At 40.4% G+C, this 21,929-nt stretch overlaps 3 protein-coding genes across 6 annotated transcripts; 2 read left to right on the top strand and 1 right to left on the bottom strand.

Annotated features, from left to right (window-relative positions):
• Positions 1 to 47: 47 nt before the first annotated feature.
• On the bottom strand, positions 48 to 4,436 carry LOC108034985 (type 1 phosphatidylinositol 4,5-bisphosphate 4-phosphatase). Of its 3 annotated transcripts, none has more exons than XM_017110314.3 (6): positions 4,340 to 4,436; positions 3,789 to 4,028; positions 1,702 to 1,883; positions 1,426 to 1,635; positions 1,204 to 1,368; positions 48 to 1,089 (listed from the first exon to the last, which is right to left on the bottom strand). In XM_017110314.3, exons 2-6 carry the CDS (start codon positions 3,913 to 3,915, stop codon positions 973 to 975), a joined length of 801 nt encoding a protein of 266 aa, XP_016965803.1. In that variant the 5' UTR covers positions 3,916 to 4,028; positions 4,340 to 4,436; the 3' UTR covers positions 48 to 972. The 3 variants fall into 3 exon arrangements, with proteins under 3 accessions (XP_016965803.1, XP_016965804.1, XP_043951083.1); XM_017110315.3 differs by having other exon boundaries at positions 4,215 to 4,348; XM_044095148.2 differs by lacking the exon at positions 4,340 to 4,436 and adding an exon at positions 4,261 to 4,339.
• Positions 4,437 to 4,511: 75 nt separating this feature from the next.
• On the top strand, positions 4,512 to 4,988 carry LOC122819049 (uncharacterized). The gene has a single exon (XM_044095149.2). The coding sequence runs from the start codon at positions 4,515 to 4,517 to the stop codon at positions 4,947 to 4,949; it is 435 nt and encodes a 144-aa protein (XP_043951084.1). The 5' UTR covers positions 4,512 to 4,514; the 3' UTR covers positions 4,950 to 4,988.
• Positions 4,989 to 5,703: 715 nt separating this feature from the next.
• LOC108034984 (nuclear distribution protein nudE homolog) lies at positions 5,704 to 9,016 on the top strand. Of its 2 annotated transcripts, none has more exons than XM_017110312.3 (6): positions 5,704 to 5,846; positions 5,917 to 6,070; positions 6,365 to 6,638; positions 6,701 to 6,961; positions 7,279 to 7,370; positions 8,166 to 9,016. In XM_017110312.3, the coding sequence occupies exons 1-6, from the start codon at positions 5,767 to 5,769 to the stop codon at positions 8,292 to 8,294; spliced, it is 990 nt and encodes a 329-aa protein (XP_016965801.1). In that variant the 5' UTR covers positions 5,704 to 5,766; the 3' UTR covers positions 8,295 to 9,016. The 2 variants fall into 2 exon arrangements, with proteins under 2 accessions (XP_016965801.1, XP_016965800.1); XM_017110311.3 differs by lacking the exon at positions 8,166 to 9,016 and adding an exon at positions 7,495 to 7,859.
• Positions 9,017 to 21,929: the final 12,913 nt, after the last annotated feature.

Here is a 21,929-nt window from a genome sequence, read left to right as displayed (position 1 = left end):
CACTCTATAGCTTCGCCATGTTGTCGCCAAAAAAGAGTCCGTTCCGCTTGTGGTTTTATTTCTTTTTATTTACAGTGTATGTATGCTAATTTATAATGTACTAAATATAAATGTTGTATATATATATATTTCAAAAGTAAACCGTTCCTTTTAATCATATATATATTCAATTTCGCAATTAGCAGTTGCTGTCTAAATTGTTGTTTCTGCATGAGCGTTGCCTTTTCCTCGGTTGTTCAAGAAGTGGTTGCTTTGTTTATTTTTCATTATAATTATGTATGTGTGGTATATATGCGCGTATGTCTGTACCTTCGTTAGCACTATTAGGATACCCTTTAAATTATTTCTAACGCCCAATGACAAAACGCTCTCTTCTGCCTTGGCGCGAACTGAGAAGAGTGCATTGAATAAATTCTTAGCAACACAAAATTCAAAGCGTATCGATGAATACGTGAAGAATAAATACCGAAACAGTTGCAGGACAGGCACAAACGGATAACAAATCGGACACTTAAACAACGAAACTGTACAAATCTTTAAAATGGAGCCTGAAGATTCTATAACTTGGGTTTTTTAGTGGGTGCAGTGGAGTTGATCGGTCGCTGGTCTAATAACTAATGACTGCCTACAGTTCTGCTATTCACTTTTAGCACTTTAATCGTAGCTCTCGAAATATTTGTTTTTAGTATAGAGTTTAGTTAGTTACGGCCTTAACACACTAATTATGCTTTCAAAATCACTTTAAACGGGGACCTTCTTTTCGATAATTTAGCTAGGTTTTCCATTACTTTTTATAGAAATTAAAAATTTGTTTTTTAGCTGAACTGCTGGAGAAATGTTTAGATGATCCGTCTGCAAATTGGCTGCTTTTGTTTAGTTAAATTTAATATCAAAAGGAATGATATATATGAATAATATATATATAAAAATAAAACAATGCACTTCCTTTGCTGCTGGCCCCGTGCTTTAGCTTTACATTGGCCCATCGATGGCGCTCACTTTAAGGCGGAAATAGTAGGCGGAGCGGGCCAGCATGCACCCCGCGATCACGAACAGCGCCACATAGAGGAAGTACATGCCGCCGTGATCCTACGAGAAGTAAAGAAAACAAATACGGTTTTAGTAGGGGTAAGCAATGGGAAAATATTTGTTTTTCAGAGAACAATGTGGTTTCGCCTTTGCAGACCCAAATATTTTGCTTACCGAAGCAATCGAGTATGTGCCGACGGTCACGCCGATGCCTGCGATGAGGAACACCAGCGCCACAATGGCAAACATCACGCCGCGGCTATTGGCGAAGCGCGAACCCACCGACGAGACCTTCCTGCAGTGTGGACAGCGGGCCAGGGCATTGTGATACGTGTTGAACTGCAAGAGCAAGCATTAGAGTTTGCCTTCTGGGCGTCATCCCAACAAATGGCTCACCAAAAACGTGTCCGAACAGTGGCCACAGGTGACGCGGCACATGCCCGGCATGGTGGGCACGGGCGGGGTGACGGGACTCGGGGCCAGGTTGATGATCCTCTTGCAATTGGGCCTTGGACAAGCGATGCGCTGCGAGGAGCTCTTGCAGATAAGCAAACAGTTGCATGGGCAGCGAACGTACTTCTTGCCCGGCGGAGCATTTCGAATGGGCTGTGGGAATCAAGAACGATAGTAAATATCGGGCTATAACTAAGGTTATGGTAAGCTACAACTTACAGTGGCCTCATTGCAGTGGGTGCACTTGACCACGTGCTGCTCCCGCTTCGTGGTGATGTCAATCATGTGCTGACATACCCGACAGGTCACCATGGGCACACCTCCGGTATTAGAGCTCTGTTGATACGGCGGCGGCAGCTCATCGGGTCCAATGCAAGGCACCGCCGTCGGTGCTCCATTGCCTGTAAAACCATTAAGAAAACAGAAAGATTAATAAAACACATTGCTAAACCTTTGCCCCGCGAGGCCTAGACCTTTGGTGTAAAATAAATACATCTCGCCAGCAGAGATCCCTCAACCACACTGATCTTCTGGTGGAGATTGCCTCGTGGAGAGAGTGAAAACAGCATTTCCCGATAGTGTCTGGGTTGGAGACGCTGCGATAAAGCCAAATGGGTCAATGTTTTGGCTCTATGAATGCAGCGTTCCTGTCTTGGCATTAAACTAGTGCAGCTAGACCGCAGTGGTGGAGCTCAGCCCCCGATCAAAACAAGTTCGAACTTTGTGCAAGAAGTACGTAAACATAAACAAACCGCGATGAGAAGAAAAAGAACATACATACACTTACATTTCATTAACCAGAATGGGGAGTTAAGGCTTTTACAAAATTATTGTGGACCTATCAATTGAATTTTGTAATGAATTAAGATGTTAATCTACTTATTTGTCTGTTAAGTTGCAACTAGACCTATTTTTAAGATGCGCCTATCTGAATTAATTAAAAAAATATATATTTTTATTCTCACTTACAACAGGACCATGAAATTAGGTAATAGTTATTTTGGAGGACATGTCTTTACAGCATTTAATAGTAGTTTTTTATCGTTTTTATAAATGACAAATGTCTTCATTTGTCATGGAAATTTCATAGGAATCATAGACTTAAAACAGTGGAACTGTTGTTTTCATAAATTTTATTACATTATCAAATTTTTTTCTGAATAATCACCATTTACTGACTAACGAAATCAGAAACCGACTACAACTATAAAGTGTTTTCCAAACCGAAACACAGACAGAAAATTGTTTCAACTCCTCTCCCAAGAAATATCTTTAAAATAGAAGAAATGGTAGAACTCGTTATAAAAATAATGATCTAGTGTAGGTATAATTTACTGCTTTGTTGTTCTTTAATATACTTAAAAATTTTAATGGAACCACCTTGAACACCCAATGTAACTGAACTCTTGTAGAGTATTTAAATGATATGGCTGAGCTTTCCCTGAGCCGAAGATCAGGTTCCTTGGTAAACAATGAATCCGCAGCTCATCGCAGTCCCTCTGTGCCTTCGATGTCGCCCTGTGCTACGATAACGCAGCGAATCACACGATGAGTCATGGACCCATGGCTCCCCCGCTTTGCCACCTTTTTACCACCACCGCCAAATCGATGCTGATTAAACAGCTGTGGGGAACGCTACTTGCGTTGATTAAGGCGTCCTAGCATAAACAATAACAAAGGCATTGCGAATATTTGGCCGATACCGGCGTCGGGTAACAAAAACGCACAAACAGTACAAAAAATTTTACTCGATTAATAGGTATGTTAATATTTTTCACCTAATATGGCCTAATAACGAAAGTAAGGGATGCAATTCCTTCTCGACATATTATCTTTTAACAATTTTGGTAATGTAAGCACGTGTTCACATACCACCGCTGACTAAAAATCTTTTATATATTTTATGTAAATAAGTTAGAATATTTGAAATATTACTATACTTTGTAGGTATTTGCTTTTTTTATGGGGAATTTTGTAACTAATATAAGGTGTTAAGATATTTTGAATGGTTAGTTACTATATATCAAAATAAAATGGTTGTAGAATAAATCTTGAATTCGTAAGACCACGTATTTATCATAGTATCGGACTCATATATCATATCAGTTTTTCTTTCTGTGCTCCCCCCACTATGACTCAGTTGGGTGAAGTGTGAAAATGCAAAGTTAGACTTAGCGGGCGACAACTTGGAATCACGGCGGGCGGATAAGTAGAGCGCCCGCACACTTGTTGGGTTTCCAATACACCCGGCTGATTGGATGCGGGTTGAATGGCCGGCGCCCCGGCTTTACATTAACGATACGCACCGTCCTCGTTGGTGGCCACCGATGAGCTGCTGCCGGGATTGTCGGCGCCCTCGTCCACGGCGTCCACGGAGTTGTAGCCGTTGCCGTCGTCCTTGTTGATCAGGCTCTGTCGCTCTGGATCCGCCATGCTGGATTATCTCCCGGATATCTCTCGATTGCTATCAATGTGTAGAGGAGCAACTCCCGTTAGGTCGGTTGCACTGTGGGGCTGCCTTTGTTGTTGCAACACGTAGTTTTCAACTGGAAATTGGGGAGGAAATCCAAAGATTAAACATCGAGCCACGCATTTTCCACAACCATTTGCACACGCAGTTCTTTGTTCCGCCGCTTGTCACTTGTTCGTCGCGGTTTTCCCCGTCGTTTTGTTGAAACACATCCTCCCTTTTTTCCCTTTTCGGCATGCGCCGCAATTAATCAATTTCCTACCGCTGCATGTGCAACGCCCACGCAGGCTCCTCTTCGCCACACTCACACGGTTGCCTTTGCTTTAGATTGCTGGCAATTTGCCTAATTGTTTAACAATTGCTGGCCATATTTGTGCTATATTTTACCTTATTTTTGTTGAAAATGCACTGCCGTCGCTGCGATCTGGCCACACTGTGACTGGACAGTCTGGCAGCGCGAGGCAGGGAGCTGCCACTGGTTGATAATGAACCAGTTCCAAAGTTTTGCTGAACCCGTGCTCATGTTGGAACCAAAACAATATCACTACGGTTACTAGGAATTATGTCTAAAAAGTCTAAAAACTGCAAAATTAAAGACTGTCAGGACTCTGAATTGTCTTCGAATAACGAAAATAACACATCTACAAGTTCCAGTGATTTGGATACTAGCCGCAAACGCAAATTGCGTCGTAGATCAGACAGAAATGTCTCATTTCACTACCAACCGCTGCCCATGCGTGTTGTAGGCGATAATAATAGCAATGTGATAAAACCCGTTATTCCTTGCTCCTCCCGGGATATAACGCTCCATTCCGCTCAGATAATCGAAGATAGTTCCGATTCGGAGTTCCATATTTCAAACGATACCAGCAACGATGAGCCGCCAAACAAATCCATCACATTTGCAGCACGCCCCATAGAAAAGTGGGATTTGGAGTTTATAAGAAAGCTGCGAAAACGCAAAAAACGGCCAAGTAAAACATTGTATAAAGATTAAATTTAAAAAACAACTGCTGACCAGGGCTGCCAAGCCGAATGCGCGGCCATTAGCCAACACTGCCAGCCGAAAACCAGGGTTGGCTAGTGCATTTTTGGAGTAATGGTCAATTTTTACGAGCATAACTATTTACACTGATTTTATGTAAATAAAACAAATAAAACGTAGGAAAATTAAGTGCAAAGTGTAAGTAGGACACGTGGGCGGCTGGGCCACATGGAATTCCAGGTGTAGCCACTCGAAAAACAGCTGAAAATCGGCGATGATTTCATTTTCATGCTACGCGTTGTTGTATGGGAAACTTCGTCGTAGGCTTGTTGTTGTTGCTCATCATCCTTTTGTTGGTGCTGTTGTTGTTGTTGTTGCCGCAGCTGCTGCGTCACAAAAAGTGTTTATTTAGTTTGAATTTATTTACACTTAGTTTATAGACAAGAACCGCCTACCATTTTAGGGCAACGCGTAAGAAGAAGAGCAGCAGCCGTAGCAGCAACAGAAACAACAACAGCAGGGCAAACACACCTGTTCCTAATTGATTTTTCACATTTCCACCGATTTTTATAGACTATTCGACTTGAACAACAACTGTGTTTTGGCATTTTTAATCACAGCAATTAAAAACAAAGCAGCTAAAAAACACAAAAAAAAAAAGAGAAGAATAAACCACACACACATGCAGGAATTAGACCAACCATAGTACCTAGTATTGAGTAGAAATTAAAAGTTTAATCAATTCGAACGAACGAAATTTCAAACCCAGTTTGACCACCGATTAGTACACAAATCAAAAAGTCAGCAGTCAAGTTTTCTCAAGAGAAAAATGGAGTCGCCACCCATGTTCAACAGTGTGGAGGATGAGTGCAGATATTGGAAGGAACGATCCAAGCAGTACCACAAAGAGTAAGTATTAAGATCTATCATTATAATTTACAGGATCCCCTTATAACCCATGAATTTGAATCATTTCCAGGTGGACAGATGTGAAACAGGAATACGACGAGTTCGTGGAGCAGTCACGCGAAATGGAAATCGAAATGGACGCCACTCTGGACCAGAAGCAGAGTATAATCAAAGATCTCACAGCCAAGCTCACAATGCTTGAGCGGGAAAACGAGTCCCTCAAGGTGGCTATATCTTAAAAACCCAAACGTAACTTGAGCTTTTATCAAAATTTAAAGAAAGATCAGGTTTTTAGACTTATCTGTTCGGAGTTTTGCTTTGAAATTGTAGTTTAAAAGTAGCTTCTGTCACTTTTCCTTTGAATCAATGATCATTGTTGGTTAACTACTTGACTTCCATTAAAGTTATTTTAAATAGGCTAATTTATATCACTTTTATAGTCTAAACACTTTTGATAAAAACTCGGTTCGTTTAAATATAAGCCCAGAAACCATCTTAACATAATAATCCAACCCCAGCTCAAGTTGGACTCGCATGGCATTGAAATGTCAAACATGGAGAAGCAGCTGGAAACAGTGAAGAAGGATCGGGACACCATGAAGGTGTATCTGCGGCAGCTGGAGCAGAAGAACGACGATCTGGAGCGTGCCCACCGCATACTGAACGAAAGCATAGAGAACTTCGAGAAGATGCTGGATCAGGCCTACGAGAAGAACGCCCTCCTCGAGCTGGAAGTGGATGAGAAGGGTCTGCTGCAAGAGAAGCTGCAGCGGCTGATGGATGAGACGAGAGGTGGGTCCTTGTTGGCCAATCGCAATGTCTATAAATTATACCTATACCCGTACCTCTTGCAGATCTCAAGCAGGAGCTGAATGTGAAGTCACGCTTTACCCCAGTGGTCAATGGAACGAGCATTCCCACGGCCACCGACACCACCAACACGGTGAACAGCTCGATGAACTCGTCCGCCTCGCTGCCAAACGGCATTGTGGCCAACGGCGAACTAGCGAATCACGACAATACCGTCACCACAAGAGCCACCAGCATCAGCGTGAACGCCCTCAATGGCAGTTTAGTTAATAGAAACGAATATAGCCAGCAGCATTCGCTTAAAAGTAAGATACTCAGTTCCCTCAAGAAAACGAGACATGTGCTAAAACTATCAAAATCGAGTCGCCAATCGTTCAAGCCCTGCATTTAATCTTGTTTTTCCATATGTTTTTAACTTGTTTGTCACAAAGTTAGCCGGTTTAAGTTCCTCTTTAATTGTAATTGCATTGTAAATTATTAAAATTAAGAGCACAAAATGTGACGAGAGAGTTTGCGACATTTCTAGTAGGCGAATTGTTTGTGTTTGTGTGCGTCCGTAGTTAAGTAGTTGACCAACTAACCTATCGACTAACCTGCTGTGTATGTGTGCTTCCTCTTGCAGATCCCGAGAACCAAATCAATGGCAATTCTATGAACCCCAGCTCCCGCACAACGGCGCTCAACATTGTGGCCGACATGTTAAGAAAACTAAACGTAAGTCCCTTCGAAAACTATGAACCCAGCATGTCTATCCATCCATTCCCATGTTCTGTCTTTATTATCCCTATACCCATACACACCTTCACCTCCAGCTTATGTGTTTTTCCATATGTTTTAGTGGGACAAGGCCCTGCTATGTCCCGAATGCGAAAAGTTTCGCTGCATTTGCGAGCGCCCGGCGTCCCTGCAGCCGCCGCCATCGGCCAGCGAGACGAGTCTCTTTCGCCGCGCCTTTGGCGGCAGCAGCAGCTCAGTGGCCGCCAGTAGCGCCCAGTCCACGCCCGTCAGCGATTGCAGTTCCTCCGGCAGCCTCAATGCGGGCTCAAACATTTTCAAGCGCTTCGCGGAGCGCATGCGCAATTCGCCGGACGCCAGCCTGCCGCTTTGACATTGCCCTACGATCTATATGGCTAATTTTAGTTGCCCTCCGCTTGCATTTATTAATTGCGTTGGTTAATAAATACAAAACTTATTTGTACCTTATTTTACAGTCTTTTGTTTGTCAAGCACTTGTATTCTTTTTTTCAATGGCACTTTCATTATTAGTAACTATGTTTTGAAAGATAAGTCATGGACATCCCATAGAAAGTGCTAAGTTCATTATGGGCTATGATATTAAGTATACTAGGATGTGAATTTCAATCTTTTTGGTCGAAAGTTCACATGTAATTATTCTTTCTTTGACTTTAAAATAGTCCAACACTTTTCGGAAATTAAGAAGCGTACGATTAGTTAAATCTCTTCAGTTCCAGTTTTATCTAATCCTTTGTCTCTTTTCGATTATTACAGGCCATGGAGACGAAGCTAAAGACGTACCGCGAGAATGGCCAGCCCATGCCCCAGCGACATCGCTCTGCCCAGCAGTCCACCCACCCGGCGCTGGCCGGCCTGCCTTGCCTCTCGCTGGATGCCGAGTGATGGGGATCACAGCCTGCTCAGACTCAGACTCAGCCTCACCTGCATCCTCAAATGCAACCCCCACCCAAATCACCAATGATGGGTTACTGTTCAGTTGGCTTTACGTTTACGTTACGTTACTTTAATGTTACTGCTAGCATTAATTTAGCTTCTGCTGCCTCTTTATTTATTTGACCCGACTTGACTTTGTATAAACCATTTGCGATATTATCAATTACACAACAACAGTTGATGTTGTCGTTTCGAGCCCAACATGTAACATGCCTTAGTACGAATTAAGAGTATAAAACCTAAGCTAAGTCCCCCAACTCGGTTCACACTTCGACTTCAATTGTTAACAGCAACGCGATCGTTTATTTTGGCATACAATGTGTTTAGCGAGTAAGTTTAAAAGATGATCACTACCCGGCAAAAAACAAGCGAAGAAGCTCTGTCCAAGTATTATACTTAAAGCGGACAACAAATACTCGTAGCGTTTAGGAAAAAAGACAAGATCTAAACCGAAAAATACAACCGATCACCTAGTTTATACTGAAACTATCCCAAGAGCTATTTTTCTGTTTATATTTACGAGCGAATATAAATTTGTAAAAAACAAAAGGCAAAAATATTGTTAACGGCAAACTGTATAAAGCATAAAACAAGAATCCAACGAACAGGCAAGAAAATATCTGTATATGTATATGAATAAAGAGCAACATAATTAGTTTAATAGAAACGCAGTCACAGGCACTTGTCAATGTCAAACGTACACAGGTATGTTGCAATTAATTAGTTTTAAATAATATTTGAGTTCATTACACAAGGTGAATGCTGCGTCAATTCCTATGCCAAGGCCAAATGCCCGTTTGTGTGAGCTTTTCGCAGGGGAAGTTCCCCTGTTCCCCGTTTTTAGACCCATTTCAATGCGGATTTTACGAAGCTTTACTACCGCCCCTTCTGTGGAGGAAGCTAAGATGGTGGGTGGGTGGAGTTTGACGCTGGATGTTGCCTGGAGGGTGAAATAAACTGGTTCTGAAGAGCCGACCTTGTTGGCGGGACGGTCCGTTGGCGGTAAGCTAATGAAAGTACTCTGGTTTTCAGCAGCAAGCACGGGTTAGCGTCGTCGACTGAGCCAGCGAGGATGGAAAACTTCTCCTCGGACGGCAAATCTCCCGCAACGAATGCGAAAAATGGAAGAAAAATGAAGATATGACACAAGCTTTTATCATACGCAGAGCACTTACCAGGGAAAAGAGATGCGAACAGGGACGGACTTTCTGGTGTTGCTGCTGAGTGCATTGTTTGCTGCAGGGGCGGAAGGCGGTCGAGCTGGTCCAGGGGCGTGGCAGCCACCATAAGCGGATTGGGAATGGCACAATGCAATTGCCGTTTGAAATAAAAGTGAGCGGACACAAAGCCAGAACGTCATGAGTGCACCGAAAAACATAATGGAGGCATTTGTGGAGATCGAATTATAGTGCTTAAATTCATAGTTATGATACAAATAACTTTGAAATACTGAAGAAACTCGGGTTTTCAAATTTTATATTTATTTATATTTTTTCAAATGGGGGCAACAGTATCGTATTTTTAAAGAAACTCTTTCTAAAGTGATTAATTTGGTAATAAACAAGTTGGTTAATAGCTAGGAAGTATGTTTCTTTGGTAAAATCCATCCATAAACAAGGATACTTGTTGAGAATAAGCTAAAGTTATGTGAAATATAATAGATACTCAATAATAATAACTCAATATAACATTTTTCTTAAAGTGTGCTTGCTGTAGTAGAGGTGGCTATGAAGGCTATCCCTCTCATTTGCCTTGTTATTTTTTTCCAAAAGTAATTTGAAGAATCTGCCACGTTTTTTCTGCTGTCGCCTGATGAAGTCCCGCGAGAGTCCCAGTCCCGTCCCGATCCCTGGCAGCTAATTAACTGGCCGCGAATACAATTTGCCGGCGAGCACAAAGGCCAACAATCAGGACCTGGCCAACATCGCATCCCAATAAGCGGGTCAAGCCCAACTGCGAACCCGATTTGCCCTCTGCAAACAAACTCAATTGTTTCGGCATAAAAAACGAGGCGAACAGCTCGTAAAAAACTGTATCAAAACACTGGCTTTAAGTGGAAGCTCTCGAAGTGCCACAAAAACAGGGTGTAAGGTCTGTTGGCCAAATTATCGCAGCCGTTAAACGAATGGCTCAAAGTCTACGACATAATTTGGAGTCTAATTAAAGTCGGTAATTGGCTGAAAAATGATTATTGGGTATTTTCGAGACGTTAATTAGTCTTCAATTAGTTTGGCCTGCTTTGTAATTGTTTAAGAAGACTTATTTTTATAGTTTCAATAAAATAAAATATTTATTCATAATTTTTTATTTATTTTAATAAGATATAGATCATACACTTTGTGACTTAATTCAGCTATAATATATATTTTTAAAATCAGTTTAATTTAGGTATCACCCCCTTTTTAAAACTGAGCTATTTCTGGTTTTAACCACTTGCATTTTCCTAGTAAATATTTATTTCCCGAGAATAATCGACCAGGAAACGGAATTTCCATTCCGTCTGTATCATTATCTACTAATACCTTTTCCCCGAAAATTTGGCTTCCATTTAATTCCACTTCCTGCGGCACCCTCTAAACATTTTCGGAGGGTGGCCAAAGTTTACGGCATTTATGCTCTTTAAATATTTAAAATACGCGACGCGACGTCGTAATGTAGGCAACGGAACGAGTACACAAACGGAAATAATGATGAGGTGTGTATGCCTTTGTTTTTGGTGCCTTGTGGGTGCCCGAGGGCCAGAGCCAGGACTATCCGCTCCGTATATCCCATCCACAGGGCCATATAGAGTCCCTGGGCCCAGCCTAAACATCAAACAAAATCGATATGTGGGCGGTGTATATGATTTTTGGCATAAACCAGCAACAAGCGGGGCATACAGGACACACACTCCACACACACACAGCAGGCCTGGGGGCCGTTTACAGGTTTGGTCCTTGCTTTGTTTGAGCGCCGCAGGACACTCATTTTTCGTAATGAGTTTGTCTATGGTCGGAGGATGGGCAAATACCAAACCTGACTACTGGAACCGTATCCTGGTGGCCAAAAACTCGGTATTTCCTTGAAAAATGTTTCCCTTTGGGCCTAAAAATGCGTTGCTTCTGCACAAATACTCCTGTTTTAATTGCTATCGTTTCGATATGGGTCAAAAAATGGGGCTAAAAGGTAAGTGAAAGATGTAAAGCAAGTTTTCTTTGTATTTCCTGTGTTACGAATTTCCCCTAGTCCACATTTTATTACAGAAGAATTTTTGTAGAGCCTCTTCAAAAAACCTATTAGTGAAAAAAAACATTTGTCCTAAAATATTATATAGAGTTTATAATATAGAGTATAGAATATGCAATATATAAATGTGCCATTTTATATTATATATGATATAAAATGATTTTAAAATAATTTAAATGATTTATTTATTACAAGAGTTCTTTGAGATTAATTTTGCCAAAAAGCTTTATTTTAAGGAAGTGGAACATAAAGTTTTTACAGTTTTATATGTGGAAAACATAGTAAAAAGTCGCAGTAACTGTTATAGAACTGAGATATAAAGTCTTACTTTTGGATGAGCAGTTTATAGCTCAATTTGGAGACTTTGTATTTTATATTTATCTCTTCATTTTATATATTTCTAGATCTATAAAATGTATTTTATTCAACTTCTTCTGACTGCGTAAAAGCTTTGTGCCCCAAAAGCGAGACAAAAGTTCTGGATCTCAACTGTGAGGGTATATAAAACGCAACAGTTCGCCTTACTACGGAGAGTCCTTAAGCACACACACACCTACAGAAGCGGAAAGGGAAGCGCGTTCACACACGCACAGGCGAAATCGTCCTGGGGGTCCTGTGTGTTTAGGTGTGTGTGTATGTGTGTGAGCTTGTTAGTCGTCTGCCATCTGCCATCTTCCTGTTGCCACCTTCCGGTTGCCATTACACTGAGCATTTGCTATAAATAATTTGGTGCTGATTTGAAGTGTGAGCCATGATAATGAAATCCCCTTGATTAGCCACCGATTGGTGGGGATATACAGTACGTATATCCTCCGTGCCACATAGAGATAGTTGGAACTGCAGCAGATGATGATCAGTCAGGCGGACTGCGCTTTTAATTAGCCGCCACACATCCTTGGGTCCCTTTCGACCGCTCTTCAAGTACTGCTCATTAGCTCACGTCTAGAGATTTAATTTAATTGCATCGAATTGGATTCGCTTGACCTTTCCTTTTGGGGCCAACTAAAGGATGATGTAGTTGTGTGCGCAAGTGTCCTCCTGCAATTAGATTAATTGACTTTGTGCTGCTTCACCTTCGCTGGCAAAGCAGCTTTTATTCATATGGATTTCAAGCGTGCGCTCAATGAATGGCCGTCAGTGGCCTTATAAAAATGGCCAGTGAAATGGGCCAGAACCCATGTGTAAACTGTTTTTTACGACACCGTCGAGATGCTCACCTTTGTGCTGTTTAGTGAATGCCAAATGGCCCCGACCATTGTCTGCCTTTTCCCCATTCTGATTTACTGCCCAGACACACACGTATATCTCCAAAGGTATGTGGGTGGAAAGGATGCGGAATATGACATTCGCATGTGGTCCTGGTCCACAACAAATCTCCGTGAACCATTTCTACAGCCTGACCCTGATTCGACACGAGTCCTAATGGAACTTGCGTAAGTAAATCATGCAAATATATATCACATCAACTGTACAATGGGGCCTGACATTCGATGAAGCATCTCGTTAGGGAAATATTCCAGACAGGAACATTAATCAGATAGCCATTTCAGAGGAGAAATCATAGTTGAACTACCCTGAATGATACCTGACATGATATGAAGGAAAATACTCCATTGTGAAACGACAGGAGTTCTAGCGAAACTCAAGGTTTGACTAACTGATTGCATTTAGTTGGGGAAAAAGGACATTACTACGGAATATACCCAAAAATTTCTTTCTCTTTGTTGCCAAAATTTTCTGAGTTTTAATCACAATGAATATTAAAAAATAAAATATTATATTTCTTGCTGGAAAAACATTTTATAATACACTTATCAAAAACATGGTTGAAGGTTCTTTGAATGGATTTTAGCTTTCTTACACCGCACTAAAAATAAAGACAATAAAAAATGTTAATAATTATTAAACTATTTGAAGTATTTTTTAGTTTTATTTTATTTTAGTAAAGGAAATATCTTCTAGATCTAACTCTATTCAAAGTCCCGACGAATCTGCAGTGACAAAAGCGTAGCATACATTTTGGGGCAGCGACAAGTAAATTTCCAAACAATTCGCCACTTCGAGCTGTCCACCATTTGGGGGAACTTTTCCTGTTGCTCCCGATCCGATGTAAGCGTAGACCAATTAAGCGTAAACAAATTTGTTACTGTGGAAATATGAGAACCACTAGTTGCCTTCCGCCGCCCACTTGGCCATGGCAAAAAACCCATCCAAAATGGAGCCACCCACATCCCGCCACCCACCATACATTTGACATTGACAAAGTGGCGGGGCTGCTTTTCAGTTCAGTTTCAGTGCGAGCAGCGCGGCGTATGTAAATATTTTTGGCTATTGATACGCGACTGGCTGAAGGATGACCCTGATGGCCAACAAACTGTTGCTCGGGCTTTAGAACACGCCGGGGAATTTTTCCCCAGTCGCCTCGACTCGGCGACAGGCATTTATTTCCCCTGCGCGCAACAGTCTTTTTCAGTCAGTTTTCAGGCTTCTGGCTAGTGGCACCCAACCAAAACCACTTTTGTCATTAAAGCCAACTTCGTGCTGGCGCCGAACTCCGCTGCTGAGTGGCTCCACAAAATGCTCCAGTCTTCTTGGGGACTTGGCAGCGTGTGCACGTGTCTAACGCAAGGTGTTCTCGGTTTATCTGGTGGATACTGGGGCGTCTGTCTCACCGAAAGTAAAAAAACCTCCCCGCCATACATCATATTTTTTGGCGAAGTTTCGTAAGTACCAAAGAGAGAGATTGTATAGGTATAAAATATATGTACGTATGCGCTATGACAATCTATTATCGGGGCAAAGTGAACGCTCTGCTTTAACGTGTAAATCTCGGCTCTAAGAGGATTACAATGTTTCGAGTAATTATTATCGCTGTGTGTTGTTTGCTCACCATAAACCTGCTGCAGGGAATTAACTTTGTTTCGATCTAACCACGTTTGACAAGTGCTGGGGCAGAGCGGAAACGGAAGTGGGTGGCGCAAGGTGGCGGAGTTGGGGGCGTTTAAACTGTTTTCGCCATTTAGTTTTTAGTGCTCGCCCCGCTCTTCTTTTGTCCTTTCCCATATTTATTTATGCGCTGGCTCACACCTACACACCGCTCGCACACACTTTCACGCGTGTGTGCGTGTGCGGGTTCTTGTGATACACTTAATCCGACATTTACAATTTTTGCTTAAGGATTTATTTATGGATTCAATATGTGTACAACGCTTACATTTCCGAAGCAGTGCGTGTGTGTACACTGAACAAAATAAGGAGCTCCGAAAGTTTTTATAAATATTCTTTATATTTTAAATATGTTATAATTAAAACGAACAAATAGATATTGATATAATTTAAAAGTCTAGGTTTACGCACTAAAAACCTAGTCATATTAGAAGACATTAAAATTAGGTTTAGCTTATAATATGAATATTGTTAGGAAAAAATGTTATGCAAATATTCAGTTTTTAAAAGAAATTTAATAAAGTCTGTAAATATATTTTTTACAAAAAAATTAAGCAATAACTTTTTTTCTTTGCTCTAAATTTGTTTGTAATTTGTGGAAATATGACATTATTGTATTTGTGTAGTGTATTTGTTGTATTCGGATTTGTGTGGGAGAGCTGGTACCTTTTAGAATTCTTTCAGAACCAATCCCAGCTCGAGTCCCCAGCACATTTGCATGCTCAAAAGATGCTCCATTGCATACACTTATTTTCTATTTTTTTTATAACTCATTTTGCGTTGCACACACATAGTGCAGAGCTCAGTGCATTACCTCTAAGCTGATCCAGTAAAAGGCCAGCAATACAACAATGCCTCGGTTCCAGTTGGGATAGAAGTTTAAATGGAATCTGAATGCCAGCCGGCAGCCAACACAATCAACAAGCTGACAAAATGTGCAGATTCACAGTTTTTGAACCATTCGAAGTTATCCGGGGGAAAGTGCATCCTCAGCCGGAATGGAAGAGCTCCAGGTGTGTTTGGAAACTGAGAGGGATACTCGAAATAATTGGAAATGGCCATGGCACAATCCAGATGAGACTACTGGCGTTTTTAATCGCTTCTTTTTATGCGTTTCTGCATTAAATATTACGAGCTAGTGAAACAGAATTTGAATAGCAGCGGAAAAAGGAAAAAGGGGAAAAAGAAGCTTAATGGCTTTTGACTTAATTAATTTCCAGCTGTGTAACCTTGTTTGATAGGATAAAAACTAGTGCCCAATAGAGTTCTTTTTCATGAAGCAAACTCATTTCTTTGAGTTTGTATGAATTTTATTTGCATTAATTCGAATATAAGACTATTATTAAGCAGCTGAATATATATTTTCTTCGTACTCCATCGATCATTTTATGTATTGGCTTTTTAAATGTATGTATTTTAAGCCATTGAAGTTCCGTGTTGCCTGCCATTCATAAAAGAAAAAAGCTGATTGACAGAATTAAATTAAAGATTCCATTTGGCTCTCTGCAAAAAACGGCATTGGTAATATCAAAAAAATTCACGTTTTTTACATAAAGCTATCGAACTGTAATAACTACATGAAAAGGTCCTGGTAAACTTCCTTTTTAGTTAAATTTTTTTAAAGCCATAGGCTAAGACCATTTGTGAAATTTCATAGCACATAAAAATGAGTAAGCCAATTGCACTGGGAAATGCACAATATGCCAATATACCTAATATCTTAAAATGTGTTGAGAAATTTGACATTTTGCTTGAGTTTTCTAATTGACTTGACGCATTTATTTGCCATATTTTGCGTTGAAACCCCATGGAAATGTGGCAAATCCCTTTAGCTTCGCAATTATAAATGGCACAAATCGGGCTAAAAGCACTTTCAATTGGCTCTAGACTTAAAGGGATATTTGAGATGACAGAGGCTTGTGGTTAAATCAAAATCCCCGAGAAGGACAAAATGTATTTGTTTCAGGCAATGACCGGGGTTGCGATGCAGCTGGGGCTAGCATTGAGGTAAAATATCTGTTTACACAATTCGGCCAGGACCATTTATCATGACATTCTAATGGCAAATAAATAGAATATATTTTTGTTTATTCTTTCTCCTTTGCCTGGCAATGCTGACTTGTGTAAACCGTGGACCAAAGACAATAAATTGTTTGTGCACAATTGTACAATTGACACTTGCCTGCGGGCATTGGAAATTTATTTGTGCGTCGCCGAGTGCTTATGGTAGATTTTGTCCGAGCAAATAAATCTTGTTTTCCACATTTCGATTTGAAAATGCCATCCATTGAATTTCATTAACGTTGCCCATCTGCACTCCTCTTTGGTTAAAAATAGAAGCGGATCCCCCGCATCCATGTGGACACTGTGTACTCGCAGTCGCTTTTTTGGTTTCTGCAGTCATGGTTTCTGCAAACATGGTGACAGCGGATACTTTGCACCACTTTCCACCTTCGCCAGGAAAATGGAAAATGGAGAGTGGCGAATGGCGAATGGCGCACGCCCCCGCCTTTGTTTTCGGTTCGAGTGGAGGGCAAACATTGCCAACAAGTGTGTGGGAGCACTACAAAAAATATATTATTAAACTGGATAAGCTAGGGTTAATTTTAAATGCAAAGTGAATATCAACACTATACAATAAAAATATAAAAATATAGAAATAAAAATATAGAAAACAAAACTCGAGTTTAAAACCAACCTTTAGTTTAAGACGCAAAACACAAAAACGGGATAAAGAAACGATAAAATTTTTAAACTTGTGAAAAAATCAAGAGAGCACTTTAAAAGTTAAGCTTTACAATCGGTTATTTTAAATACATATTTTAAAAACATTTACAAGTGGGAAAAGGCACATTTTTATGGTATTCTAAGCTTAAAAGTGTTTTAAACCTTTTAACCTAGATGGATTCCTAACTTTGTATTTTTATATTAAATAATATATTTAACATAGTGTTAATGGTAAGAAGCCAATATATACTATTTTCTGGATGATATAAAATCAAAATATTTTATATACTTTTAAGGAGTTATACACAGGCATTTTCTCCCCGTGTCGGAGTGAAAAATAACTAAAAATGTGGCAGCAGAGCGGCAGCGGCATCGGCAAAATCGATATGGAAACTCTACATGATGTATAAAGTTGTTGCTACATAAATATCAAATATGCAAATATTTGCGAGGCTGCCACCTGAAATTCGTTCGCCCTCTGCGAAAATGCTCAACCGAAGCGTTGGAAAATTTGATGTGCCACTGGGATTTGGCAAGGGGGATGTGAAGAGTAGGGGTGGGCTCGTCCTCGATTTGCCTGGCAATATGCAAAACCTCCAAAGGCGCTGCCGACTGGCAACAGTCGGCCTGGGGAATAGCTGTCACCTTGGTAGCGGCAGCACTTCGAACTCCACCCACCGAGCGAAAAAGAAGCCGAGAACCTCTCTATATGGCCGCGTTATTAACGCAGTCAGCAAGTGAGGAGCGAACGAAAAGATCAAAAGCTTTAACGCGCCACCGTAAGCATGTGCAAATATTTCACTTGATTTTATTCCTTATTTTTATCTTATTTCGCTGCCATTCCGGGGCACAAAATAATAACAAAAAAAAATATATATTATATTGTATTCGATGGAGATGAGCCCGAAAAGTCCCTTAATGCCAAAAACACAGACAGGCGAAAAGGAAGAGTGTTGGGCGGAACTTGAGGGTCCAAAAAAACTGAAGACCCGGGACCTCCAGAAAGGGACAAGCGGCCAACCGTGCTGTCATTTTTTTCGAAGCGCCTTTCCTGTTGCTCCTGCTTTCAGGACCTTCGTTTTTTGGGTCGTTTTCGTTTAACGGTCTTATACCTGCAGCTGTTTATCATAATTTTGTTGATTTGCTGTCTGCTAACAGTAACAATAATAATCATAACAGCAACAAAAACAACGGCCAGGGCGGCAAAATCAAAATAAAATAAAAGGGCAAAAAACTGGGCGCAAAAAGTTCGTCTCACCAAGGCGCGCCTAAAAAACAAAAAACAAAAAAAGGGAAAAAAGGAGACGAAAACTTTGCCAAGTAAATTTGAATGTCGAAAACTTGTTTTAGTCAACAGCTTCGACAAAACGAAAAAAGGCAAAACTTTGGCATCATTTTTTAACTCTGGCTGGCGATGCCCTTAATCAATTTTAAAGACTTTTTTTGTATTAAAAAATATTTGTTTGCCATTTTGCTTAAAAAATCTGCGGCTTTATAAAAATATAAAATTTTTTTGTTAAACGAATCCTTGAACAGTTTGTGGAAATTAAAAAATGAAAGATATAATCCCTGAAAAAATATACCCATACAAACACCTCGTTGAACAAAGTAAATAATAAATCATTGTTATGAATACTTAAGCTTCAATTAATATAAATGGTTTTTAAAACGGCTAAACTCTTAATGCCAATGAGTTATTAAGGAAATTAAAGATTCAAAGTGACAAAATTGGTAGTTTTAAGACCTGCTAATCCCATAATACTGCTCCCAACAAGAGTGTATAAATATATATAAAGGCAGATAGCAGTAATGTGCACGAGGTCGGGGCAAAAAACTTTGTTTTTTGTTGGGCGGCCAACGCGGCGTATGCGTCATGTCAAATGGGTCGCAACGCTTTTCATAACTTTTTTGGCAATGGCCCTTCGTTGTCCTTGGCGCCATTTTATAATGAATTGTTGTCACAACATAATGCGGCCTTTGTTGTTGCTATAGGTGTGTGTGTCTGTGTGTGTGTGTGTGTATTTAATAAAATATTCAATTGCCTTTTTTGGATGGTATGGCATCGGTCCCCAGGGGACGCAAATGACCAGACTTGGGCTGCCAATTAAAAACATGGCGTCATGGCAACATCAACTGCCAACGGCCGGCACGCAAATGTTTATTAGCCGCAAAACGTTGCTCATTAAAAAAGTTCGTCACGGCGTCAAGGCCTCGGGCTTAACCTGGCTGACGGACAGTATACAGTATACTGTCCGCGGGATCTCTCTGCCTGATTAAAACTTTTCCGAGGCCTACACTGAAAAAAATAGCAATTATAAAAACATAATTTGTAGATTTAAAAGTTAATTTGATTAAAAAGTTAGTAGACTGTATTTGTATTTCTCATTCTTAGTTTATTTATAAATTTGTTGCAATTTCTTTATACTTTTTTATTTGTTTATATATTTATAAAAATTTAATCAAACGAAGAAAGTTTAAGAATTGCGATATTTGCCGTACATAAGTGGGCTTTAATTCACTAGGTGTTATGCAACACATATTATCTTGTTAGTAACAAAAGTTAGATAAATAACAAAAGTTAGAAAGATCAAAAAATGTTATGAATTACAATACAATATCTACCACCTTATCTTGACTAACACATATATATATTTTTTTATATTTTGTAGCACCTTTATAGTCCTTTTCGTCCAGTGCACCCACCATCGATTCTTTCCTTTTGCAGAATTACCAAGTTGGCTTTAAAGTTCCACTAGTTGCTCGTTGGCCTGTCTGGTTCTTGGCTTAAACTCGTTTGCCGCGAGGCGATAGCCTAATTACGGCTGCCCGTCATCATGGGCATTATCCTTATCATCGTTTACATCGTTATGGATGTCGCCTGATTTTCTTCATTTTTTTCCCTCTCCACTTTTGGTGGCCAGCTGTTTCGGTTTTGCCCGTCGGCATTTGCTTTGATGTATCCGTCCTGATTATATGCCAACGATTCGAGTCCTTTTTTATTTGTTTTCGGTGTAGGTCTACGGATTGTATCCTTTTACACAGGCCAATGGCTTTTATGACTTCATTCGTCCTCCTGCTGGAGGGGGGGAGTTGGGAAAAGTGTCTCGAGGAGTTCTCCCACATGACATACCATCCTGTCGTATCATAACCAATGACCATGTGCAACGCGGGCTAAATTGACCGAGTATCTGCCGGTCGCCGCTCATCACTTGACACTGCACCCTAATCAAGGGGCGGAAAAGGGGCTGGAAAATGGGTTACGGCAAGGGGGCTTCGTAAAATGGGTCGGGAAATGGGGAGCAGTTGAGTCAAGTGCGTGGACGTGTGAAACTACAATCCAGTCAGGTCCGGAAATGTTGAGTGAAATATATTACCCTAATCCCTACATGTGGGTTTCTGAGCTCGAGTTCTGGAATATAATATAAAATATTTAAAGGATTTCCATCACTCCAAATGCAAGTTCTGTAACAGTTTAGTCCGGTTTCTATGAAAAGTTTGTGAAAAAGTTGGAGTGTTTACCCAGCTGTGCATTAATGCCTAAGCTCAGTATTATAACTTTTATTACACATTTACTATATTAAATTTATTATGTTTTTTTTTTAAATATATAAACTTTTTAATAAGCACTTGCTAGGACTTTGAATTTCCTCTTTAACTTTCATCATCAAATAATATTTATATAAAATAATGTGAAAGAATGTTTTCAGTACAATAACATTATTATTCAAGTTAATTTTAAATACAATAGTATACCTATATTTTCGATATCTTTCAATAATTCTAAGTTGAAAAGCTTCTTGCCAGTCAAAACAGAAATCCAACTTAAGCAATTCTGTATACCAATAAATTTTAAATTGAATAGCTCCTGCCAAAATCCTATGTAAATAAACAATTTTTCCTGCATTACCCTTGGGCTCTTTTCGTTGAAATCATTAAGAGGCCAAACATAACCAGTCCTCTGGGAGGCAGGGGAATAACCGAAACAATAACAACGTCAACGGCGATGTTGAGCCCCAGATATGTGAGACAAGCCAGCACATCGTGCAAATAAATAGACCAAGCCAGGCACACGCCATCCGAGTCGGAGTACGAAGTCTATATGGCTTGTGCCTGTTGCAATGTTCCATTTAAATAATGCGTTCGTATAAGTAAAAGTGTGTCTGTGAGCCAGGAAAATGCATTGGATTGGAAGGCGGCGAGGGGGTCTTGCACATGGGACGGGAAAATGAGGAAAATGGGGTGGGCGGGGCAACACGGCTTGGCTGCGAAAGTTAAGCATGCTGTCACACGTTTCATTTATTATAAAATATGCAAACGTGCTGCCTTATAAATGATCAACATCTTCAATTTAATAATGCCATCGTCATCGTCAGCAACTGGCAGCCAGTGTCATTCGCATTCAGGGCCATGGAATGGCCCATCAATTGCAATTACCAGCCAGATGACGAACGAAATCACAGCCCAGGCGCGGATTAAAGCTCGATTTTCCCACAATTAAGCCAAATAAGATTCCGGTAAATTCCCTTAATTGCCAGCATTGGCATGCATAAATGTGCCACATTGTTGCAGGCAGTAAAAACTATGGAGGGAAAATTCTTCAGCTGGTAGTTTAAATTTTTTCCTGGTATTAAATCAGTTTTATGGAGTTATGATATTTATAATAAGTAGCAACGCACTTTGGCGAGC

Source organism: Drosophila biarmipes, chromosome 3L (assembly GCF_025231255.1).
Source record: "Drosophila biarmipes strain raj3 chromosome 3L, RU_DBia_V1.1, whole genome shotgun sequence".
NCBI lineage: Eukaryota > Metazoa > Arthropoda > Insecta > Diptera > Drosophilidae > Drosophila > Drosophila biarmipes.
This window is presented reverse-complemented; position numbering and strand designations above follow the sequence as displayed.